At 50.5% G+C, this 23,311-nt stretch overlaps 1 protein-coding gene across 4 annotated transcripts in view; it reads left to right on the forward strand.

The window, feature by feature from the left end:
- Nucleotides 1–23,311, forward strand: part of LOC144720134 (echinoderm microtubule-associated protein-like 1) — a 75,533-nt gene that overhangs the window by 10,737 nt on the left and 41,485 nt on the right. The window contains exon 2 of one of the 4 annotated variants that reach the window (XM_078596637.1): nucleotides 1,886–1,933. The exons of 1 other annotated variant lie outside the window; for it this stretch is intronic. Coding sequence is in view for 2 of the 3 variants with exons in the window: in XM_078596635.1 (XP_078452761.1) it covers nucleotides 22,934–23,003 (70 nt within the window). In the remaining variant the exon portion in view is untranslated. Of the gene's footprint in view, nucleotides 1–1,885; nucleotides 1,934–22,685; nucleotides 23,004–23,311 lie in introns of those variants that run through there. 2 more of the 4 variants (XM_078596635.1, XM_078596633.1) reach the window with 2 other exon arrangements.

Genomic DNA, 23,311 nt, shown 5'->3' on the forward strand with positions numbered 1-23,311 from the left:
ATGTAAGGTCAGCAAGCGGCCTCCACGGGGAGCGCACTGAGGTGGCTATGTTAATGTGAGAGATTAGCGTGTTATTGTAAAATTGGAGAGCCGAAGCCACAGGGAAATAACTAACATCGGGAGGTGGCAGGATGGGAACATCACAGCCAGTTATGACTTTAACTGGTTGATAACGTCCTTCCAATGATTGCTAAGTTTGTACCCATCTTCTCGGTTGAAATTGTGTCTGTGCCTGTATATATGGATGGCTTCATGAACGAATGTTTGTTGATAGCTAGTGGGCTTACAAAGTACCTTTGTCTTAGAGAAATCAATTTAGTGTGAGCCCACCGCATTAAAACAATGATCAGCCACAGCCGAGGTATTGGTCCTACAGTGTTTCAGATCTGCCTTATGTTCACGAATACGGTCCGAGACATGTCGCTTAGTTTCCCGAATGTAACTACTGCCACAGACACAGGTTAGCTTGTAGACGCCGGGGTATTGCATATCGGGGATCCTATCCTTCACTGATGAGATCAGATCACAAATTTTATGTACCGTGTTAAATCGAGCTTGGATCTTGTGTTTCCTCAAGATTTTGGAAATATTTCTGGTGACCCCTGCTATGTATGGCAAGGTGATGGTTTTGATTGGGTCCTGAGATGGTTCTTTCCCAACGGTTGGGGTGGTCATAGCTTTATGGATTGTGTGGTCCGAATATCCATTCATCTTGAGAGCTTGGTGCACGTGTTTCAGTTCGCTGGCTAGGTGATGATGGTCGGAGATACATCGAGCTCTATGGTGTAGAGTTTTGAGGAGGGAATTCTTCTGGGATGGATGGTGGTGGGAGTTAGGTTTTAGGTAGGCATCCGTATGAGTTGCTTTCCTGTAGACAGTGTCCAATGCTCTGTCTACAGGAAAGCAACTCGTACATTAACAGGTAAATTTCTCACACCAACATAGCCACCACCGCGCGCCGACCTCGACGCGGCGGCGGCTCTGCGATCTTACATTGACATGCTAATCTCTCACATTAACACGCTCATCTCTCACAGTAACATAACCACCTCCGCGCCCTCGTAGTGGAGGCCGCTCTGCGATCTTACATTAACATGATAATCTCTCACATTTAGACCACTAGCCCCGCCCACTTCGTTTATGACCCTTGGGCTACACCCATTTTAAACCTTTAAAACAGTCTGCTTTTAGCAGCTTTCCCCCTCTGTTTTCCTCCTCATGCCGATCGCTTGTGTTGTGATCGAAACGTCGTAGTTTTTTATTTATTTTAATGTTTATGAATTTGAACCTATTTACGTGACTTTACCGAAAGACCCAAAGAATATGAATTCCTGCAGTCACGAAAGCTTTAAGTCAAGATTTAATTGTACCGAATACATTTTTTCTATCAGAATTTATGGTATTTAAAAAAAACGCAAACAAACCTTGCCCCTTTTATCTTAGTGCGTAACAACTACACGAAAAGCTACACCCTCGCACTACCCGAGCGCAGCCCTGCACCTCCTTTGCTTGATTGAGCGGTGATTCTCCCGCGGGTGCCGAGCGGAGCCTGGCTGAGTCATCATTAATGCAAACGTGACCGCCCAAGCGGGGTCCCGTTACAGTGTTGCTCAAACGAGCGTGGGCGCTGCTCATCTGGTACACTGGCCCTGAACTTCCACGGGACCAGTGCCTCTGTAATATGACCACTGTTGACTTCTACCAATGGCCGCGCCAGGAGATGGAATCGAACCTGCGACCTCTGGATAGCAAGTCCAGTGTGCGAACCGTTACACTGTCACACTGGCAAGCCTGTTACTGATTTTCACAGTTTTTCATGCAGTTACTGGTAAAGCAAAACAAAATGATTTTAATAAGTGATGCCATCACATCTACTCTATTTTAGGAACGAAACGGGAGGATTTCTCCACAAATCTGGCCGTCGCATGATGAAGTGAGTTGTTATTACTGTCGTACTCCGATTGTAAATGTTGTTGCTTTGCTCTCCAACACACCAGTGTGCTGTACTCGTAACGAATTGGCATGTTCTGTTTACGTGACAAACCTTACTTATTGGCTGTGTCTGGTGGTGGCGGGTTTAACGACACATTTTTATATTTACGCGATCTAATCCGTAAAAACCTATTATGGATGATATTGGTCGCGAAAACCGACATGTTAAACTGATTTTAATAAACCTACAAGACGGCTACATTCCCCATCCCTTCCCCTGGGCCCTTGGAGGATGATGTTGGCAAAAGCCTTTGGTAGTAGTTGGTTTAAAAACTTTTGAGCCGGTAGTAGTAATTACACATTCCTATGACAGAGTTGTGTCTATCCTTGAAAAAGCACTCTTCACGACCAAAGGAGGCCAACCCCATATACCTGGGCATTGGAAGTGAGGGCCCTTCCCAGGGGTCTCCATGCTGGAAGATGGCGGCAGAGGCGGTCTTTGGGGGCTGTCGGCACGGTTAAATGGGCAACCGACGCCACGATGCTGGCACCCGGCGCGTGTTGTTGCCTCGCCAAGGTTACGCTGTCACAGCCGAGCCTCATGAATTATCGTCGTTGTGCGAACTGGTTTTTTTTTTCCAAGACAAAATTTCCTAAAAGGGAAAAGTGAAGTCGTGTACCTTAATTATGAACGCTTCCAGCATTTTTATTGCGTGAGGGACCAACTTTGGGTTGTTGATTCGTGGGGGTGGGGGAAGAGTTTCTTTATTGGGGGAAAAAACAAAAGCCGTACATTTTCTCATGGAAATTTGAACGATGCCGCTGTCCATGCGTTGGCGAGCGTCGAGGTGCCTGCCCCGTGTCGGGAATTCCACGCGCATGTGTGGGTGCGTTCTGAATGTCGCATTTCACACGCGTCTTGCGGGCTCTGCATTCGCTGCCGTGTGACAAAGTTGAGCCTCTGATGCGTGCGTGTGTCGGAGTTTACAGCAACACTTTTCCTCCCTCCTTGTTCAGATTGCTTTTTAATGCGGTGATTTTGTTATTATTAATCTCGTGTGGCACATGAAGGATGCGATTTCAAATCCCAGTGATTGGTCGACTCCTCAACCCATCATCACTTTTGGGTTAATAAAATAGTACTTAAGGTAAATTAATAGCAGTCTTGCCTTTGAGAGGCCTGGCGATGGCCATTGCAATATGAAATGTCCGCCACTGGCTCGGGGTCACCAATGGAGAGATGAGAGCTGCTCCATTGCTTGTTAAAGAGAGTCCCCATAGCCATGATTGGCAACTTTGTCCCAGTCATGTGTGCTCTCGACTCCCTGTTCAAGTCCAGACTCGGGTAATCCTCCTACTAGCGTTGCCACTTATCCAAACTGTCTGGATTTGATCCACACGGTCTGGGAGTTGGTACTTGTGTTCAGGTGGCAGGAATTTATGTGAACCAAGATCTGGTACTGGTCTTGAACTTATTACAGTAAACTACTGCGCAGCTTTGATACACCTAAGCTGATGGACAAATATGTCTAGGTTTGGTCTGTTATTTGTCTCTTTAAAAACTGGTGTATTACCATATAATTTGCCTATGTTCCATGTGGTGAACTGTTTGGTACAGTGTCTTGATGTGTGGTTGCTTTGAATATGATACACCCTTCATTCCCAATTATATATATTGTACAATCTTATAGTAAGTACCATTGTCCAAAACCTCGCCAACGGCCATGGTCTTTGGAGCAACAGAGAAATAACAGGAAAATGCCAGTTGGTAATTTGTTTATTTTTAATAGCTGCAGATATTACATTTGAACATGAGCATGTGCAGGGAGTGAATTAATTCGAGAAAAAGAGGAATTTGGTGCAACAGGTGAGTTCCTCACGAGCAAAATTCCACGTGGAATGGCTGTGAAATCGGATCGGTGCTGGTTGTGCCGTGCGAGATAATTGTTTTGTGGTTTAAACCTGACATCCTCGCATAGCCGCCCGCCTTACTTTCAGCTGTCCTTGAGAAAAGACGCAAAGTGATTTGCTGCTCAACTGCACATTTGGGGATGTGCTCCTCTGCTGTTTACAGCCCCAAGCGAGTGTTAAAAACTCCACGTTGCCATGACGGGTGCTAGTATATGCTTAGGACAACCACCATTGGATAGATGAGCTAAGTCAAATTCCAACCAGAATTTGAACTTGTAACTTTCTGATTGCGAGCTGGTTTCTCGACCGCTGTGTCACCTGTGCAGTTCTTGAGGAAAGTGCATCATTAATGTAACGTTCCTGCTGGTCTGTGTATGCTATTAACGCATCAACCTCGGCTCAATTTCTGACCGTGGATGACAGCTGTAGCAAATTGCCATCTGTAGCAAATTGCCATCTGAACCTGTCCTGAATCTCCTTTTGGGTGAGATGCTAGATGATGATGATGAAATGGGTACCTCTTGTAGTGCATTATCATGCCCACTAGGAGACAAAGTCGAGCTGGCAATAGTTTTGGCCACACTGCCCCGTTGTTTGCTGTGCTACCATTTAACTATCGAGTAGCACCTGCCTAAACTGCCAATACGACTCAATAGAAGTGTTTCGGTGTGTGAGTGTATGTATTATTTTTGTGCTCATTTGGATGAGCAAGTGTATATATTTGTTGAATTTGCCTTGCAAATAATTTTTGGTGTGTGGCGAGCAGTGCGAGATGGGTTCAACTGACAGGTTCAACTGACAGGTTCAACTGCCAAGTTGAACCTGTCTCGTGTCTGGTGGCTGAACTGGCCGGTACCGTCCATGCAGGAAACGTCAGTCCTGATTGGGATCTTTGTTTTTTTTTTAACACCTTGGCTAAACACCAGTCCAAAGGCCCAAACATGTCAAGCAGCCAGCAACGAACAGCACGATCGCATTTGTAATAGGTATGAGTTGACGCATTGATTCAATTGAGCATGGTTATTATTGTAAAAACTTGTAAAAGAGACTGGGGGCGAATTCCCAAGTGGAGGAAAAGAAACTAACACTGGAAGAAAAATGTTTAACCCGCAGTGTGGTGAGTGGGTCTGCGTGGCTTGGTCTGGTGTATGGGTGGGTGGGTGAGTGAGTGTGGGTGGGTGTTGTTGTGACTGTAGTATGGTGGTTGAACACAGTGTGCAGGATGAGAGTAAATGGTGTTTGAGAGTCTGAGTCCTCAGCATGGGTGGAGGAAACGAGTGAACAGAAAATAATGTTTTGCATCGTGGAGAATATAAGAAGGTAAATAAATAATCGGATGGTTTACCTTCTTCCCATATCCTCGTAAAATATCTTAAGTATGTTTGACACACTCCATCAGCCACATGGCTTTCTGGAAGGGCATCATTTTGGCAGCATTGGTTTTGGTGTGTAGCTCAGTCGAGACGCGGACCCGGGCAGCCCAGCTTTAGGACTCCAAGGGGTCGGAGGAGCCAGTCCTGACGGCCTTGGGATCGAGGACTGTCTGGCACAGTCCAGAGCGAAGGAGGTGCCACCGCGATTCCCACTGGCCGTGAAATCGAGTGGAGCGCTGCCTGCCTGGTGAGCTCATCGCTGGCACCACCTCGCGCTTCTCCTCCGATGGCAGTTCTCGTCTCGCCCCCCCCTCCACCCCACCACCGCTGCAACCCCCCAATCAACGCTGCTTCTCCCCGCCACGGTCCCACCCACCCCACCCTGCTGTTCGCAACCGAAACGCGAACGCCATACCAACCGCGAATGCCATACCAACGCACACACAACAACAGCTCCGCGTCTTGGAAACCACTATCGGTTTGTGTTGCGTAATATCCAGGAACCGCCACACATTGTTACAATCGTACGCACCCAAGCATGCGTGTATGCGCACACGGCACACACGCGTGCGTGTTTGCATGCATGAATTGTATCACTTTAGTTTGTCGGCCAAAACACAGAGCACTAAAGAAACTTGGCAATCGTTGCAGAAAGGTCAGCTGCTTGAAATGTTCCAAAATGTTTGGGAAAAGTTTTTGTCTTTCAAGTGGACTGCATAGAAAACTGCTTTGGCTCCTGTGCTTGAAATCCTAGCTGAAACCCTGATGGTCGAGTAACCGGCTGTGGCTTGCTGATCGTACGAGAGCATTAACCTGCTCTAAGTCTGTTTCACATTGCGCTTAATGAAGTAGGTTACAAGGACATCTTGGCTCCTTGTCTTTTTTTTTATGTCCTTCCAGCGAGTAAAGTTCTACATTTGAAAATCCGCATTCATATTCACTTGCGCAGCAATGAATGTTCATATTGCTTTGCAGATTATATTTGGACACATTCACCAGTGGATTGAGCAAAGGGCCATAATCAATCAAATCAACACTTGTACAATTCTGAAGGTGGATCTGTGCCGCGAGTCAACTCTCCAGGACCAGAATAGTGCCACGTTGATGACAACAATTGACCGAGCATGGCGTTAATAGTCGCCGCGAGTAGCTTCACACGTTTGCTTCAGCCGCCTTCTTTCAGTCTGCCTCAACTGAGGGAGAGGCGTCTGGCCGAGCGGCAGTCTTCCGTCCGCTCAAGCGCAGCGGCCGTGGTCCGGCTTCTGGCCGTGTCATCGCCGTTTGCGAGTGCTCCCCGCGTGCGGCATCAAAAGGAACTGCTGGGTCCCTTCATGCATTTGAGGACCGGGTTGTTGGGGAGACAAAGGTGGTTGGGTATGGCAGCCGCTCCACTGACATAGCACCTGTGGCAATAGGTGCTCGCTCGCACTATCTCGAGTTCGGAGCAGCTGTCACGCCCCTTCTTGTTCTGTTTCCTGTTAGATTGCAGCAGTTGATGAATGGTGAATGTTGCCGACAAGTCTCGGAGCAAACCGGTCGGGTGGCTCCACGTTCGAGCGAGCGACTCGCAATCGGAAGGTTGTGAGTTTAAATCATGGCCGAGGGTTGACTCGGCACTTATGTCCCTGTACAATGAGCACCACTTTGTGGTGGGGAAGTCAACATTGGTTGTCCTATGAGGAGACTTGACCACACTCGACGAATGTGGAATTTCCACCACAGGCGATGATCTCGACCTAAGTGCTCGCTTGAACAGGAAATCGCCTTTGTAATCAAAAGCAAGCGAAGAATCGAAGCGTCGCATGGGGGAAAACCCCAGTATCTCACTCGGGTTGTGGGGTCTGCTCTGTGCACAGTGGGACACTCACGCCTGGGCGACCGTGCCTTGGATTTGCATAACAAGGTTAGCTGGTGCGTGCAGAGATTTTGAAAAAAACCATTCCTGTCGTAGTTTTGTGTGTGTGTTTTACATATGTAAAGGAGTTCAATTTCTGGTAAACCTTCTGCTTGGTCTTTGTTCCGTCATCAGCCCCACGAATTAAGGAATTTCTCAGTTCATGTGCCCCGAACCGTTGCTCTCTGCTGGTATTCGTCCTTTCTGAAACTTGCCCTGACTTGCCACCATCCCCTCCATTTTACTAATGGTCTACCAAACAGACCCCTGTTTCCATTTGGTTTTACCTGCGCTTTTGCAAATCGCCCTGTTGACCAACCCGATTCTGCGCTCTACGTCGCCTCCCCCTGTGACCAGCTCCTCGCCGGCGAGAATCGAACGTGCTATTCGTAAGGGTTCGCCTCTCGGTGTCCACTAAACACATTTGCAAATTCCACACTGCCAGGATTTCACCAGGTGTGCCTCCCACATGTATTAGTACTCATTCACGGAGTTTTACAAACGTCATAATACAGGCCCACAGAACTTTGGAAATTATTGGACACTTGTTCTAGTTGCCTTTCCCGCTTGTCTGTGGCTTTCTGCGCCTCCAATTGATTATTTTTCTGAGAGTGAACGAAAACTGTGCGCGTTACAAATTCTCCATGATTTAATAATGATAATTATTGTTCGTAGAATCAATGCCATGATGTACATGAAATTGCTTTTTGAAATAAGTGCCTGAATTCATCGCAGAATTGGTATTGTTTTCACCATTGACAGAATGACATTTAAATTATCGTTCTGTCCGTATCGGCAATTTTTATTTTTTCGTTTCAAATGAAATTCAACAAACATTTTTCTTTCACATGATATAGGCAAAGGGCAGGACTACCTGAGAAGTATTCTTTGGGTCTTTCAGTAAAGCCACGATGATAGAAAATAATAAAATTATCACGTTTCGATCGCAACACAAGCAATCGTCATCAGGTGAGGCAGGAGAAAATATTTTCTAATGCCTCGGCAGCTCTCGCTATATTTTTTCACCTGATGACGATTGCTTGTCTTGCGATTGAAACGTCGTGATAATTTTATTATTTTTCTATCTACGTGGCTTACCGAAAGACCCAAAAAATATGAATTCCTGCAGTCATCGAAAGCTTTAAGTCAAGATTTACCTGAGAAGTGTGCAGGAGCTAGTAAGGGAGTGGGTAGGGCCTATAAGCAGTGGGCATGGCTGACATCAGAAGAGTGAGGAGGTCCACTCACTATTGAGTGGGTGGTGCTAGTTCCCAAGTGGGTAGCTTTATGTAAAACTGGGCTGGACTAACGGAAGGAGGGGGTTTCAACTCTCCATGTGTTCCAGTTGAGCCTCCCAGATGTGTCGTCACTTGACTGAGCGCACCCCTGTGGCCAGAGATTTAGAGATCAATGTAAAATGGCACAATGAAGCGTAACGCAGTCTGTGATGTACGTTGAACTCCTTTCGTAGCGTACGTAGCCAACCATGGTAATCAGAGGTCTGGTAATGTCACGAGACTTCTCTGCACTTGAGGTTCCTGGTAACCTTTGCCTTGTCGTGGGGATGAAGCCGCGACGTGCTGCCAAGCCCTGTGCGTGGCTCTCGCTGTCTCGCTGCAGCCATGTGGTGTGGCTTGTCACTGTATTGGATTAAGCATCATGCTGGAACACACGGGGTGATGCGTGTGTTGGTGGAGGCATACTTTTGCTAAAATGTTACACGTGGCCTGGCGTGCAAACACATGTGGCGGCTTGCATGCGCAGATGTGGAAACTTGAGCCATGTGGCTCTTTTAACGTCACGTCCTCCGATAACTTGTTTTTGTCCTCCCATCGTGAAGGTGTAAGGGTAGGGTTACATTGAGGAAGTGCAGTGTGTGTCGTGCGGGGTGTCATGGTGCAGTGGTTGGCATACTGCGCTCAGCCATCGAGATAACCTGGGTCCGATTCATGACCTCCCGCAGCTCCTTTGGTATTTTGTCTCTGACCCTAACCTGGGTCTCCCGTAGGTTGACTGAGCCTGTTGTGGTTTGTGCTCAATGTCATCAGAACTGGGGAGAAAGAGAGATGCGATTAAACCTCATGTGCTGGTCGCATCGCCATCTCCACTCTTATCAGCCACACGGCCTTATGGGAGTGCACGATTTCAGTAGCGTTGGATCAACAAACCTTGGACCGAATATTCGCAGAGACTGACTTTTATCAACACTTTAACGCTTTTAAGCGTAAGTGTCAATAATGCTGCACGAGCCCTGCAGATGCAGGCAACGTGGGTTTTGCTCGCAGTGGATTATCTACAGATATTCGAGCGACTGCGTATCTTGCCTGTATCGACGGCGAGTAGTTCACAGCATTGGTTCAAGCGAGCCTGACTGTTGATAACACAATGTCAAAACTGGTCCAGCGTTTACTTTTGATGAACCAATGCTGTTAAAATGATGTACACCCATAAGGCCATGTGACTTATGGGATGTAAAAAAAAGTATGGAGAGACAAATATGTGAAGGAGGCATTTGTCCGCTTATATATTCCGTTACGTACAAATTGGTCGTCAGAAACGGCGACTGGAATGAGTCAGATGGGATCCTTCACCTGCTGGCACTACATGATGTTGGCGAAACATAGTCGTGTTTTTTTTTTAAATGTCCGTAAATAAACATTGATAATTTGGGTATCATAAGTATTGAAATAATATCAGCTGAATTTAATATTGTTTTTATATTTCTTTATGTCTAATGTTTTCCACCTCCTTGTTTTAACAATTTCTACAATGGTCCATGAACTATATTTTTCTGGTGCCGATAAAAAAATTGGAAGGGAAACGTGAACATAAATTCCCGACAGTACTTGGCAGTGAAAGGGAAGGGTACTCCTTTCGGAAACGAAACGTACCAGTCAGTGCAGCTCTGGCCCACCATCTCCCCATGACGAGCTCTGCATTTCCCTCACGTGGGCCCACCTATCGCTTCACCAAACCTCGGATTCCGTTTTGCCAGCAATGTATCTCGCCACAGAAGCGATAGTTGGGGAGGCAGTGACATGGCCTAGCGATAGCACGTTCGCCACATTTTGCGGTTCCAATTCAGCGAGCTGCTCTGGTTACTGTTGTGGGTGTTTTTTCACCATAATACATGTCGTATGCTTCATAGCTTCACGGACGTTAAATATCTTGTGACATCATTATAAGAGCAGGCCATTTTATGCAAAGTGTCATGCTACCAGTTTGATCAATTTGAAAAGTGACGCTGCAAATTACTTGGTTGGGGAAACAATATGGCAATAATTGAGACACACGTGAGGCATTCTAGCGTGAACAAGCATAATGATAAATAATAATTTTAACGGTGACACTATGCGCAAAATTGTTCATCGCATTAACGGAGTACAAACGCAAACACAGAGGGCACTGCAGAATTCTTTGAGAGGCGAGGGAGTTCCTTCCCGCACACACGCACACGCAAATCTTCAACTCTGACCCTTGCTGAAATGACGGCACGGCGCAGTGGTGGTGTTGGGTGTCTCGCTGGAGCCGGCCTGGCGCGGAGTGTGGATTAGGAGGCACCGAAACGGCCGCGGATATTGCTGGCGGCTGAGCGGGCGCCGAGAGCTATTCCTGTGAACGGCCGGCTCGCGCGGTGCCGGCCACACCGCCAACTCGCGCCTATAAAAGGACCCATGCCGCGTATAGATTTTGACATGGCGTGGAGAGAATAGTTTTAATTTTCTTTCCACCAGATTTTGTTTTAGTTTGGTGCCCGGAGAACATTGGAGCCACGTTGTGCGGCGATGAGCGCACAAATGTCTCTCGCTCACTGCGACGCCGGAGGCACTAGCATTATTTTTCCACTGTCCAAGTTGAGCCACGCTGCTGATGTCACACAATGCGAGTGAGCTAGATTGTGGGGGGGGGGGGAAGGACTTGAGGACGAGTGATCTTGATCGGTGTGCGCCGTGCCAAAAAGTTGAGAACCCCTGCCATACCATGATATGAACATCGTCGGCTAGCCACTCTAAATGTGACGGCATCGTCCAGCTAGATTATATTACACGTCCATCAAGCTCTTCCTCATCGCAGCTTTTGGTTCTCCCCCTTGTGCCTCCCCTTATGATCCATTCTCTTCCACCAGTCACAGTTTACAGAACTCATGATCTTTCCATCCCTGTCCTCTGCTATTTCCAGGCTGGCTCGCGCTGGTATTAGCCGAGCAAACGGACTGGAGTCTCCATTGTGCCTCCGCTCAAACGCGTGCGACTACCGCTGATCTCCCCCTCCCCACCATCCCTCTCAAGCAATGCCACTGCCAATGGCATCGCTCTGAAAGAAAGAAAATATTAAAACCCATTCAGCGCTTCATTCCGTCGGCAATATTTCTCTGTCTACGCACGCAGCGCGCCAAACAAGCCGACTGCCAATGTCTATGACCTCATTACTGCACTCGGAGAGTGAAGATCATTGCCCAGAGAGGTGGACCCATCTGTGCATCCATCTTTTGGGTGGCACGTTTCTCCTTGCCCCAGAGAACGTCCTTGGGTTTTTTTGGATCTGGTCGCGTTGCACAATTCCCACACGTGTGTGTGTATCTGGCTGTGCGTGTCTTTGTCTCTGTGTGTGTGGCCGGGGGTCACGTGCACCAAACTTAACCCCACCCCCCCCCCCCTTTTCGTTTTTGTCGTCCAGTCATTTAAATCCTGCGACTCTCAGCCAAAAGATAGTGAGTTCACATCTGGCTCAGGAGTTGACTCGGTCCCTCATCCATCCATCCAGAGATGCTAAAATAAGTACCACTTCGTGGGAAGTGAACAGTAGTCGTCCTTTGCACGTGCGAACCCCCACCATAAGAATGTGGAATTTCCACCACTCGTGCAGGGGCACCAGTGACGATGTTTGCGTTGTCCTTGTGTTTGGACACAGAGGTGCATCGGTTTATTGCTGTCATGGGCTCTCCCTGTAGACACCCAGCCAAGTTGGCGAAACGATCGCCCAAACGTCAACGACAAAAACCCTGCACTAAAAGTACTCTCCTTGCCAGCCGAGTTGACGATGCCACACATCAAGCGCCCCACCCCCATGATGCCGGTACGTGCAACGACGTGACCTCGCGCCGGCAAGCTGTGCTACTTGTGACGGGACGCTACGGAATCTACATCCGCGTTTGTTGCGTTTGTTTTCCCTTGTCTAAATAAATATCAGTAATCACTTGTTTACCCAGGACCCCTTTTCAGAGTTGGCACATCGGGTTGTCGCCGCGGCGGTGAGCTCATCAGCCATTGTAGGGACAGTACAAGGGATAGAAGTGAGGAGTGCTCATCGACACTGGAGCGTCCACTAATATTTTCTCAGTTTATTTTAATATTTTGCCCAAACACTCCTGCGTTCTTCAACCTGTCGCCATTCCATGTTTCGCCGCGAACGGGGGATCCCTAGGGATCATCGGTCAAATTACTGCTACGGTATGTATCGGCGACATCCAGTTGACCGGGCCGGTGCTAGTTTTTAAAAATCCTTGGCCGTGCCCTGTCTACTGGGCACCGATTTCTTATGAAAAATGCCCCTTAAAATCCTGATAGATCGGGCTGCATCGAGTTGCCATCGGGTCGCCGATTGGCTTTTCTTTCTTCTCCAACTCAATTGCACACAGCTAACGCTACAGTCCAGGCTGTGACGAGTAAGACCGTTAAAATTCCGCCCGGAGCACTAATGCTGGTGCCCCTGCGACTACGGAAGCAACTCGATTGCGGGGCAACCGCCGAAGGGATCCTACTGGGACCCTCAAATAAGGCGAGTCGTGGGTTAACACTAGCGGGGGCTCCGACCTTGGTGTCCCGTGACCAGGAACCCTTTATTCAGGTCCTCAACACTGGGTTGGTCACGTCCGTTACACAGCCAGGTACTGTGTTGGCCCATGCGTCCACCGCACGTTGCGGCGACAATATTCTTGGTGAGGTTGGGGTCACATCGGCTTCGGAGCAGGGTGCGCCGGGCGATGAGAGGTGGATGGACGCTCTCTGTTCCGAAAACCCCAAACTGATGCTTAGAGAACCGAATTGCGCTCACTCTTGTGGGAATTTTCTGACGTTTTTAGTAAGGGGAAATACGACATTGGTAGCACGACTCTCCTGCGCCACCACATTGATACAGGAGATGCCGCCCCCATCCGACAACACCCTTAAGATTAAGTCCTAAAGATAAGGACCATGTCCGTCAGGCGGTAGACGATATGTTGGCCGCTGACGTTATTTCACTGTCGAACAGTCCGTGGGGTGCACCCATAGTGCTTGTCAAGAAACGTGATGGGAGTCTGCGATTTTGTGTTGATTTTCGCAAACTGAATAAGGTCTTTGTTGCTGACGCATACCCACTCCCGCGTATGGACGATTCCTTGGATGCTCTGTCCGGGGCGCGGTTTTTCTCTACCCTTGACTTGTTGTCGGGATTTTGGCAATTTCCGTTGGATGAGAGTTCCGGTCACCGCAGGGGTTGTTTGAATTTAACTGGTTTCCGATGGGGCTCCACTCCACACCGGCTACATTTCAGAGGCTTATGGAGCTTGTGTTAGCGGGACTCTAGTGGGACTGCTGTTTGATTTACCTATATGATGTGATGGTTTTTGGCCGTACGTTCAAAGAGCATTTGCAACAGTTATGTGCAGTTTTCCTAAAGATGCGGGATGCGAACTTGAAATTTAAGCCGCAGAAATGCCACCTGCTCCAACGATCGGTGCGATACTTGGGACACATTGCCAGTGCGTAGAGGACGGCGACGGACCTGGAAAAGACGGCGTGCGTACGCACTTGGCCCACACCCAAGTCGGTGGGGGACGTGCGTAGCTTTATCGGATTTGCCTCTTACTATCGCCGGTTCTTGCCCCGGTTCGCCACTACCGGGAAACCTCTTCACGCTCTGACGGCCAAGAGGCAAAAGTTTCGATGGGGGGCAGAGGAGGAGGCTGCTTTTGTCACGCTAAGGGACAGTCTTGTTAATGCACCTCCCCTTCGATATCCCGATTTTGCCTTGCCTTTCGTTCTGGACACGGACGCCAGCAACACCGGCAACACCGGCATTGGCGCCATGTTGTCCCAGGTCGTGGAGGGTGTGGAGAGCGTCGTAGCCTACGGAAGCAGAGTGTTGTCACCGGCCGAACAACGTTACTGTGTGACACGCCGGGAGCTGTTGGCTGTTGTGATTTTCATCCAGCAGTACCGCCCGTACCTCTATGGTCGGAGCTTTGAGGTACGCACAGACCATGCGGCCCTCCAATACGCGCTGCGTGTCGACCAGTCATCTGTCCAGCTCTCTCGTTGACTGGAAGTCCTTCAAGATTATTCGTTTAAAGTGTCATATCGAAAGGGTCTCCGTCACGTGAATGCCGATGCTTTGTCGCGCTTGCCGCCGGGTAACGGGTGCGCATGTCTCATGGGCGCGGGGCGTTGTAAGCCGGCGGATGCAGGATTGCCTCCCCCTGTCTTGGCGTCGGTGGACGCTCCACCCCCCGATGTTTCCGCCGTGTCGGACGCGGGTGATACCACCCTGGGATTGACCTGTGCAGAATGGGGACGCCTCAAGGAGGAATCCTCCGCCTGGTTGGGGCTAAGGCGATGGGTCACGAACGCTGTTGAGGAGGTGGACCGACTGAGGGTAGCCCCGGTGATCCTGAAAGGGGGTCTGTTGATGCGCTGGGACGGCGGGTTGCGTCGCTACCCCCAAAGGGGGTTGAGAGGGACACCTTGATGAGGTACCAGAGCCCTCGAGAAGAATCTGAAATGGGGCGTGGCCAGGGACGGAGCCGGCCACGCCAGAGCGGATATAACCTGGGGCGGGGGAGCCGGCGTGGTCGCCGTCGTTGGAGTGCTGCTTAGAAGAGTTGGGGCCCGCCGCCAAGTCCTGGATCCTCGGGTCTTCGGGCGTGAGAGAAGCCGTCGAGAGCCGGGCAACGTGTTAGCTGGGCCGGCAGGTTATATAGTGTTCCCGTGAGTGTTATGTAGCTATCCCGGGTGGTCACCACCCTGAGCGGTTATCCCGTGGGTGCAGACTTACCTGTGTTGTGTTGGAGAATAAAACGTGTTGCCTCCATACTCAAGAGTGCGTTTCAATAGAACCCACTACACGTACAAGAGACGAACAATACATTTTGGAACATTGTTGAGGAACCTATGCACCTACTTGCTGTACTGTGTCATGCTGGAAACCTCATGTGCAATTTGGTGACCTATGTGCGCAGGACTACCTCTGTCGACATCTCACAAAGCGGTACTTATTTTATAGATTGGACGGATGATGGGCCGAAAGGAACGCCGATGGGGATAGGAGCTCAAATGTGTCACTGTCCTACTATGATCCATCACGTTCTCCTCACCGCAGTGATAGCCATCCGGTTGGTTTCTAAGTCATTGCAAGTTGGTGGTGGCACAAGTCTCTGTGAGCCGGTGACTTGGAGGCCAGCGCGGCGCAGTGCTTCTACTCGGCTCCTCGCCAGCGATGGCCGTGTTCTGGTGCCACTCGCGATGCAAATCTTTCCATTGCTGCTGTGCGGCCCGCGGCGGGAGCGCAGCTTTCACGAAAGTCGCTCCAACGAGGCCGTGCTCCACCTGTGATCATCGTCATCACCCTCATTTCGTAATCGTCTACCTCTTAATTTACAAAGTGATTAAACAGAAACGTCCTGCGCTGGCAGAACGATCATCAAGATGCACAAAGTAAAGCTGTGATGTAATTTTTTTTATTCCTCTCTACATATTTTTTTCAAATCTCTCGCCAAAATCCTCCCATGTCATGTGATTGATCTCAAGGAAACCTGGCCATTATAATCATTACCGCATCTTAGAAATATTATATTTTAATCCAGGAAGGCGCAATGATACCAGCTGGATGTTTAAAATGGAAGATTTGTCACACGACTGCTGGGCCATGTGGCATAAGCTTGTGTGTGTATTTAAATATATGATATTAATGTATTTTCCGTGCTTTATACAGTAAAATTATGGAGGGCATGCTTAGGTGACCTGTATTCTACATGCGAATCTAGCAAATTTGGCTTTTTCAGTAAAGATCTTGGGGGAAAAAGACGCTGATTATTTTTCCAAAAATGTTTAAGTAATTTGACCGTAAGCTATAAAAGACCGTCGCTGCCAAGCAACCAATGCTCACGTTGCTTTTTCATTCCTACTCAGGAAAAAAAAATGGCAAGAGTTTTGCTCGTGTTTGTGATTTGGCTTTATCCATTTATTATTTAGCTGGGTCCCGATTCTACTCAATTCTTGTCTCATTTCCACCGTCTCCTTTGTGCTGTGTGCCCTATTCCATCTCGTTCCCTCCCATCCCCTCTTGGTTTAACACTTCATGGAGCAATGCCCACAAGCTTGGACAACCTCGCGGTCAAGGTTGCTTTCCTTAATTCTTGAGCGCAATAATCTCCTTTTAATTGTTGAGTCGTTGCAGGTTCTCGGTCTCGTACTCGTCCAGATGGAATCCTGTGCAAGTTCAGGGCTGAATTCTGAAATGCGTTCCAAGTGTGGGTTTCAATTCCACGGCGGCCACGTGGGCTTATGGAGCGAAGTCTCGTCGGCCAGAACCCACGACGCCCAACAAGCTTCCTCGCAGCTAATTGTGCTTAGGCTGAGATTACTGGGCTAAGGAGCTTATACAGCCTCGTTTTAGCACGCGCGCCCTTCCTGAACCTCCTTGGCCATGCGCGTACAGCCTCGACTGCTGCCGTTGCGACCTCTATAACGTTGAACTCCCGGGCATACACAACCTTTGTCTGTTTCTCGCTTCAGTAGCGTTCGCTTTTGTTCCGTCATAAAGCGTCATTTGATTACCGCACGTCGGCTGGGAGCTTGGGGGAGGAGGAGGGAGAGGCCGGAAGCGTCGCTCGGCATGTTTGCTCATTCGGCGACGGACTCGGGTTCAACGCCTCGCCGGAGCGTCACGTTCACCTGCATCCGCGACATCGTGGACAGAGGTGCGCGCCACTCACTCACGGGAACACCGCCGCCCTGCAGTTAAATCCAAATAAACTCGTTTTTTTAAATCAACGGTTTTATTAACAACTTCGTTTAACTCGCGGTCGAGAAGTACGTCAATGGCGCCTGAGACACGCGGCGCCTGCTTTTTGTGCGAGCCAATTCCACAGTTTAGGGACCGCGGCGTTTTTGACCTACACCAATATATATATATAAATAATAAGGCGTCCATACAAAATGTAAATTGCTTTAAAGTAGATAATTAATTGATTACTTGATTTTGATACAGGCATGCATTGTCACAGGATCCGAGTGCGTGTGCAAAATGTGGAATTGATTGGACAACGGGAAGTGGACAAAATTTTGATTACAAGATTTGACCAGACAAACAGAGGAATCAAGTTAAGTAAAACCGTTGAAAAAAGTGAGGTTACTTCCAGTGTGGTGAGTGAGTGTGGTGTGACCTGCCGTGTGGTGGCTGAACACTGTGAGGGCGGTGAAACGATCAGTATGGTAGTCAGCAAAAGGTTGATGGCCAGATTCCCAACGTCGCTCAAAGGCATTTCCTCAACGAGTTAGACTTCTGCTGAAGATCCTCAGTGCAGGTCAACCAATTAATAGTTTTCATACTCTTTGGTTCTTTCGGTAAAGTCACGTAGAAAGAAAATAAATTAAATGATATAATACGACGTTTTGGTCACAACACAAGCAACCGTCATCAGGTAGAAAACAAACCTAGTGAACTTAGAAATGCAATATAATACAACAGAGAGTCGGCCAACACAACAGTCGGCACCTCACCTGGTTGATTACGTTCTTCCAAAGATTGCTAAATTTGAGAGAGAGACAAAACACAGACACGGAGACACACAGACAGACACGCAAGCAGAGCGAGACAACACAGACACACAACATAGTTTCTCTCTGTTTGTCTTTGTGTGTCTCTTTGTTGTCTCTCTCTGCTTGCGTGTCTGTCTGTGTGTCTCCGTGTCTGCCGGTCCTTTGAAAAATGCTTTTATTTATAAATGGGAGCCATGTTTAATTAGTAACAAAATAATCCCACATGTGATCTAAGTTTGGCTTGGAAACCCTTAAAACCGCTTGGAGACATCATGAATTCTTGTTTCTGTCCTGTGGCCATTATGTGTTAAGCAGAAGCGAAATGGGGACTCGGCATTGGGTGAACTCCAAGCCGTTTGGTGCATCGCTGGTTTGTCCCAAGAGGAGTTGGATTGCAGGGAGGGCCTGGGAAGGAGGTGCCAGGAGGATTTATCAACGGTCTTCTGCTAATCCCGATTTGTTTTTGGCTTTTTGGAAGGGGGGGTTTGTGCAGACGGAGCGGAGTGCCAATGAGTCTGGGTTCGCAGAGAGAGTAGCCGTGCGTGGCATCGTGTGCGCGCATTACACACGTCTGGGTCGAGCGGAGAGCAGGTGTTGTTCGTGAGGGAGGGCACATTGTGTGTGCGTGAGTGTCGCGGCTCCACGTGTGTGTGCAGTGTCTCAGCTCCACGTGTGTGCGCGAGTGTCGTGGCTCCACGTGTGTGCGCGAGTGTCGCGGCTCCACGTGTGTGTGCAGTGTCGTGGCTCCACGTGTGTGCGCGAGTGTCGCGGCTCCACGTGTGTGTGCAGTGTCGTGGCTCCACGTGTGTGTGTGAGTGTTGTGGCTCCACGTGTGTGTGCAGTGTCTCGGCTCCACGTGTGTGCGCGAGTGTCGTGGCTCCACGTGTGTGCACGAGTGTCGCGGCTCCACGTGTGTGTGCAGTGTCGCGGCTCCACGTGTGTGTGCAGTGTCGCGGCTCCACGTGTGTGTGCAGTGTCTCGGCTCCACGTGTGTGTGCGAGTGTCGTGGCTCCACGTGTGTGCGCGAGTGTCTCGGCTCCACGTGTGTGCGCGAGTGTCGCGGCTCCACGTGTGTGTGCAGTGTCGCGGCTCCACGTGTGTGTGCAGTGTCTCGGCTCCACGTGTGTGCGCGAGTGTCGTGGCTCCACGTGTGTGCGCGAGTGTCTCGGCTCCACGTGTGTGCGCGAGTGTCTCGGCTCCACGTGTGTGCGCGAGTGTCGCGGCTCCACGTGTGTGTGCGAGTGTCGTGGCTCCACGTGCCTGTGCCAGTGTCGTGGCTCCACGTGTGTGTGCAGTGTCGCGGCTCCACGTGTGTGTGCAGTGTCTCGGCTCCACGTGTGTGCGCGAGTGTCGTGGCTCCACGTGTGTGCGCGAGTGTCTCGGCTCCACGTGTGTGCGCGAGTGTCGCGGCTCCACGTGCGTGTGCGAGTGTCGTGGCTCCACGTGCGTGCGCGAGTGTCGTGGCTCCACGTGTGTGTGCAGTGTCTCGGCTCCATGTGTGTGTGCGAGTGTCGTGGCTCCACGTGTGTGCGCGAGTGTCTCGGCTCCACGTGTGTGCGCGAGTGTCTCGGCTCCACGTGTGTGCGCGAGTGTCTCGGCTCCACGTGCCTGTGCCAGTGTCGTGGCTCCACGTGTGTGTGCAGTGTCGTGGCTCCACGTGTGTGTGCAGTGTCGTGGCTCCACGTGTGTGTGCAGTGTCGTGGCTCCACGTGTGTGTGCAGTGTCGTGGCTCCACGTGTGTGTGCAGTGTCGTGGCTCCACGTGTGTGTGCAATGTCGTGGCTCCACGTGTGTGTGCAGTGTCGTGGCTCCACGTGTGTGTGCAGTGTCGTGGCTCCACGTGTGTGCGCGAGTGTCGTGGTTCCACGTGTGTGTGCAGTGTCGTGGCTCCACGTGTGTGTGCAGTGTCGTGGCTCCACGTGTGTGTGCAGTGTCGTGGCTCCACGTGTGTGTGCAGTGTCGTGGCTCCACGTGTGTGTGCAATGTCGTGGCTCCACGTGTGTGTGCAGTGTCGTGGCTCCACGTGTGTGTGCAGTGTCGTGGCTCCACGTGTGTGCGCGAGTGTCGTGGTTCCACGTGTGTGTGCAGTGTCGCGGCTCCACGTGTGTGTGCAGTGTCGCGGCTCCACGTGTGTGTGCAGTGTCGCGGCTCCACGTGTGTGTGCAGTGTCGTGGCTCCACGTGTGTGTGCAATGTCGTGGCTCCACGTGTGTGTGCAGTGTCGTGGCTCCACGTGTGTGTGCAGTGTCGTGGCTCCACGTGTGTGCGCGAGTGTCGTGGTTCCACGTGTGTGTGCAGTGTCGCGGCTCCACGTGTGTGTGCAGTGTCGTGGCTCCACGTGTGTGCGCGAGTGTCGTGGTTCCACGTGTGTGTGCGTGAGTGTCGTGGCTCCACGTGTGTGCGTGAGTGTCGCGGCTCCACGTGTGTGCGTGAGTGTCGCGGCTCCACGTGTGTGCGTGCCGTGTCTGTTTGTGTTGGACGGGCGCCCTGGTCTCTACACGCTGCTCGGTCAATAACGATCTCAATCCAGTTTAATGTTTCTATAATTTAATTGACTCTGTATTTCACAAGTGATTTGTCCGAGCCAACTTTCATTTCAGAACGTTTGTTCTATTTAACATAGATTATGTCGGTGTGGTTGTTTTTGCACAGATTTTTATTTGCTTAATTGCAGACTTTATTTTACGTTATTGCTTTTGTCATTTTGGTAATGCAGGTCACCTACGAATGATACTTCATCCTAGTCTCTTGAATCCTCACCTGGTAAAGCAAAATAAACTTTGACTTCTGTCGAATACTAGTGTGCCTGTATGTATGAATCGTTTGTGCACTGCGCCACAAAGCCCGGCAGTCTGTGTTCAATTGATGACTGTGCAAACATTAATTCACCAGTGGCAATTGGTATCTGAACCTGCCATGACCTCGCTCGACGCAGCCTTCAACAAGTAGCTGGTGCGACGTGTGAACGTCAGAACCTGAGAGACAAAGGGGGTGTGGCCAAGTGCTCACGACATCACCCTCTTGCCTTGCCAGCCTTAATAGGCGCTCACAAACGTCACTTCTTCCCTCGCACTGCTCCCCTCTGGAATTCCCTCTCATCGGCTCTGTCCAAGCTCTCTATTCAAGAGACGCTTCTACCCATTACAGCTGTCGTTGTGCTGTTTGTTGCTGGCCATGTGACATGCTGGGCCTTTGGGCCAGCAACTGTGTTCATGTCACAACGGCTTCTTGTCCTGACCGTCCTTGGCCTTAAACCGAGACTTGGCCATTGGCTCGTTCCTGAACTCAGGAGTCCTTGTGCATGTCTACGACTATGCCAAGTAGTAAAACCGTAAACCGTCTTCAGAATTGATGACCAATTCTGACGACCAGTGACTGCTTTCCGATTCCAGTGGAATTGAATGCATTGATTTGAAATGACCATCGTTGTTTCAACTGCCGCGGTTCCTGGAGATGGGATCAAATCAATCCGGCCACCTCTGCGCATAAAGTCCAGCTTGATTAGCATTTGCACCGTGGCAGTGCCCTCGCGTTTCTCGGTTCAACAGGGAAACGCTTTGTGTTTATTGTGAGACATTCGTGCGGCAAACACGTAACCGTGCTTTTACTGTTTTTACTCTCATGGTTTCCGGTCACGCGCTTTACGCATCCCAACGCTTGAGACAACTGCTACAAAACAACACCGAATGATGATGACAGCCGCGGCCGGGCAGCGCGATTGCGTTTTAATCGTGGGGGGCACGGAAATTGGAGGGGAAGTGACCGTCCCAGAGGCCAGGGCAGATGAGGTCACAAGGCGGTGGGGGAGGGAGCCGGCACGCCACTCGGCGGTTGGGATGTGGAGGTGGTGCCGTGGAGGAGGCTGCGTTTATGTACTGCGGCCACGAACTCCACCCCAACCACCTCTTTATTTCGCTGTTGTCGACACGAGTACCTCGTGCGATGTGCGTGTGCATCAACGCTGGGGAGACAAAGGCAGCCGAGAGGGGTGCAAACTGGCCACACCGTGCCCTTATGCGACGTGCCGGCCTTTGTGATTGTGTGCTTGTGTTCACATGCATGCATACATTTTGTGGTTGTGTTTAATATGTGTAAAACTACATATGTGTGCAGTCCTGGTATGTGTGTGTGTGCGCGCGCGTGTCGACCGGTCCTGGGCCTCACCTCGCTCGACTCGGTCTCAAATAAGTTCGTGATGTGGTGTGTAAACATTGCCACTGGGGGGACAAAGGCGGTCTGGCATGGTTGTTGCCAGCCACCCCCTCGTGTACCGTACTGGCCTTTATAGATGCTCGCTCGCAGCACTTGCCCCACAGTCTGTTAAGGCTATGCTGGGCTTTTTGTATTTGTATTTGCTGTGACCTTAACCATGCGGCCATGCATTTGCAATGTTTGCACGAGTGCCTGCGTTTGCACAAACTGTAGCGGTGCATTCGTGTGTAAACGCATATGCACGGGGGTGCGTGTTTGTGTGCATACGAGTATACAAGCCGTCCATGTGCGTGCGTGCGAGAGAGCGGGTGTGCGTGTGTTAGCATGTTCACATGGTAGAGTGTGTGTGTGTGTGCATGTGAGTGGGCATATGCATGCTAGTGTGTGTGCGTGCATGCTCACGCACCCGGGCCGTGCAACACTGCCTTGAAGCGGTTACCCAAGCGACGGCGCTCACGTGACAATTAGAACACGTTGCCATGGTTATGTTGTGAGCGAGAGAAAGGGAGGGAGGGAGAGAGCGAGAGACGGGGAGGGAGGGTGGTGAGAAGGAGCAGGAGATCGAGAGAGAGAGAGAGGGGCTGTGAAGGAAGAGACGGCGTGCGAGAGGGACGCGGCGTGTGACAGGGACACTGCCTGAGAGGGACACAAGGAGAGCGAGTGACCACGCCCGACGGAGAACCAGGGGGGCACAGAAACCGCTGGCGCAATTTCTAAAGGCTCGTGCGGATACCAAATCGCGTTAGAGGAGAGCGCGGCATTTGGGAGCGGAGGAGGAACGAGGTGGAGGTATCGGTGGGGCGCGCGGGGAGCGATGGAGGATGGCTGGATCAGCTTTGCCGACCGCTACGACACCTCGGCCCTGCTTCACTTCTGCACTCCCGGTGAGCTCGTGCTGGGACCTAGGGGGGGCCCGGCTCGGGCCGCGTAGACGCCGGACGTGTGCTCCCACCGTGGTCGCCGAGCCAGACCTCGCCCCTGCCATGGCCACCTTTACCGCTCGTTGATTGCTGTGCGGACGCCGGCCACGCCGATAACGCCCACGACCTTTGCCCTCTCGTGTCGGTGTGTGTGCATGCAGGTATGCAGGTGGATCCCCCGCACTGTTATTTGCGTAAACGCACAGATTTGCGTAAACGCACGTACGTGCGCGCGTGTGCGCATGCGCATGTATTTATGTGAAAGAATGTGT

Source organism: Lampetra planeri, chromosome 7, assembly GCF_965212315.1.
Source record: "Lampetra planeri chromosome 7, kcLamPlan1.2.h2, whole genome shotgun sequence".
In the NCBI taxonomy this organism is placed as follows: domain Eukaryota; kingdom Metazoa; phylum Chordata; class Hyperoartia; order Petromyzontiformes; family Petromyzontidae; genus Lampetra; species Lampetra planeri.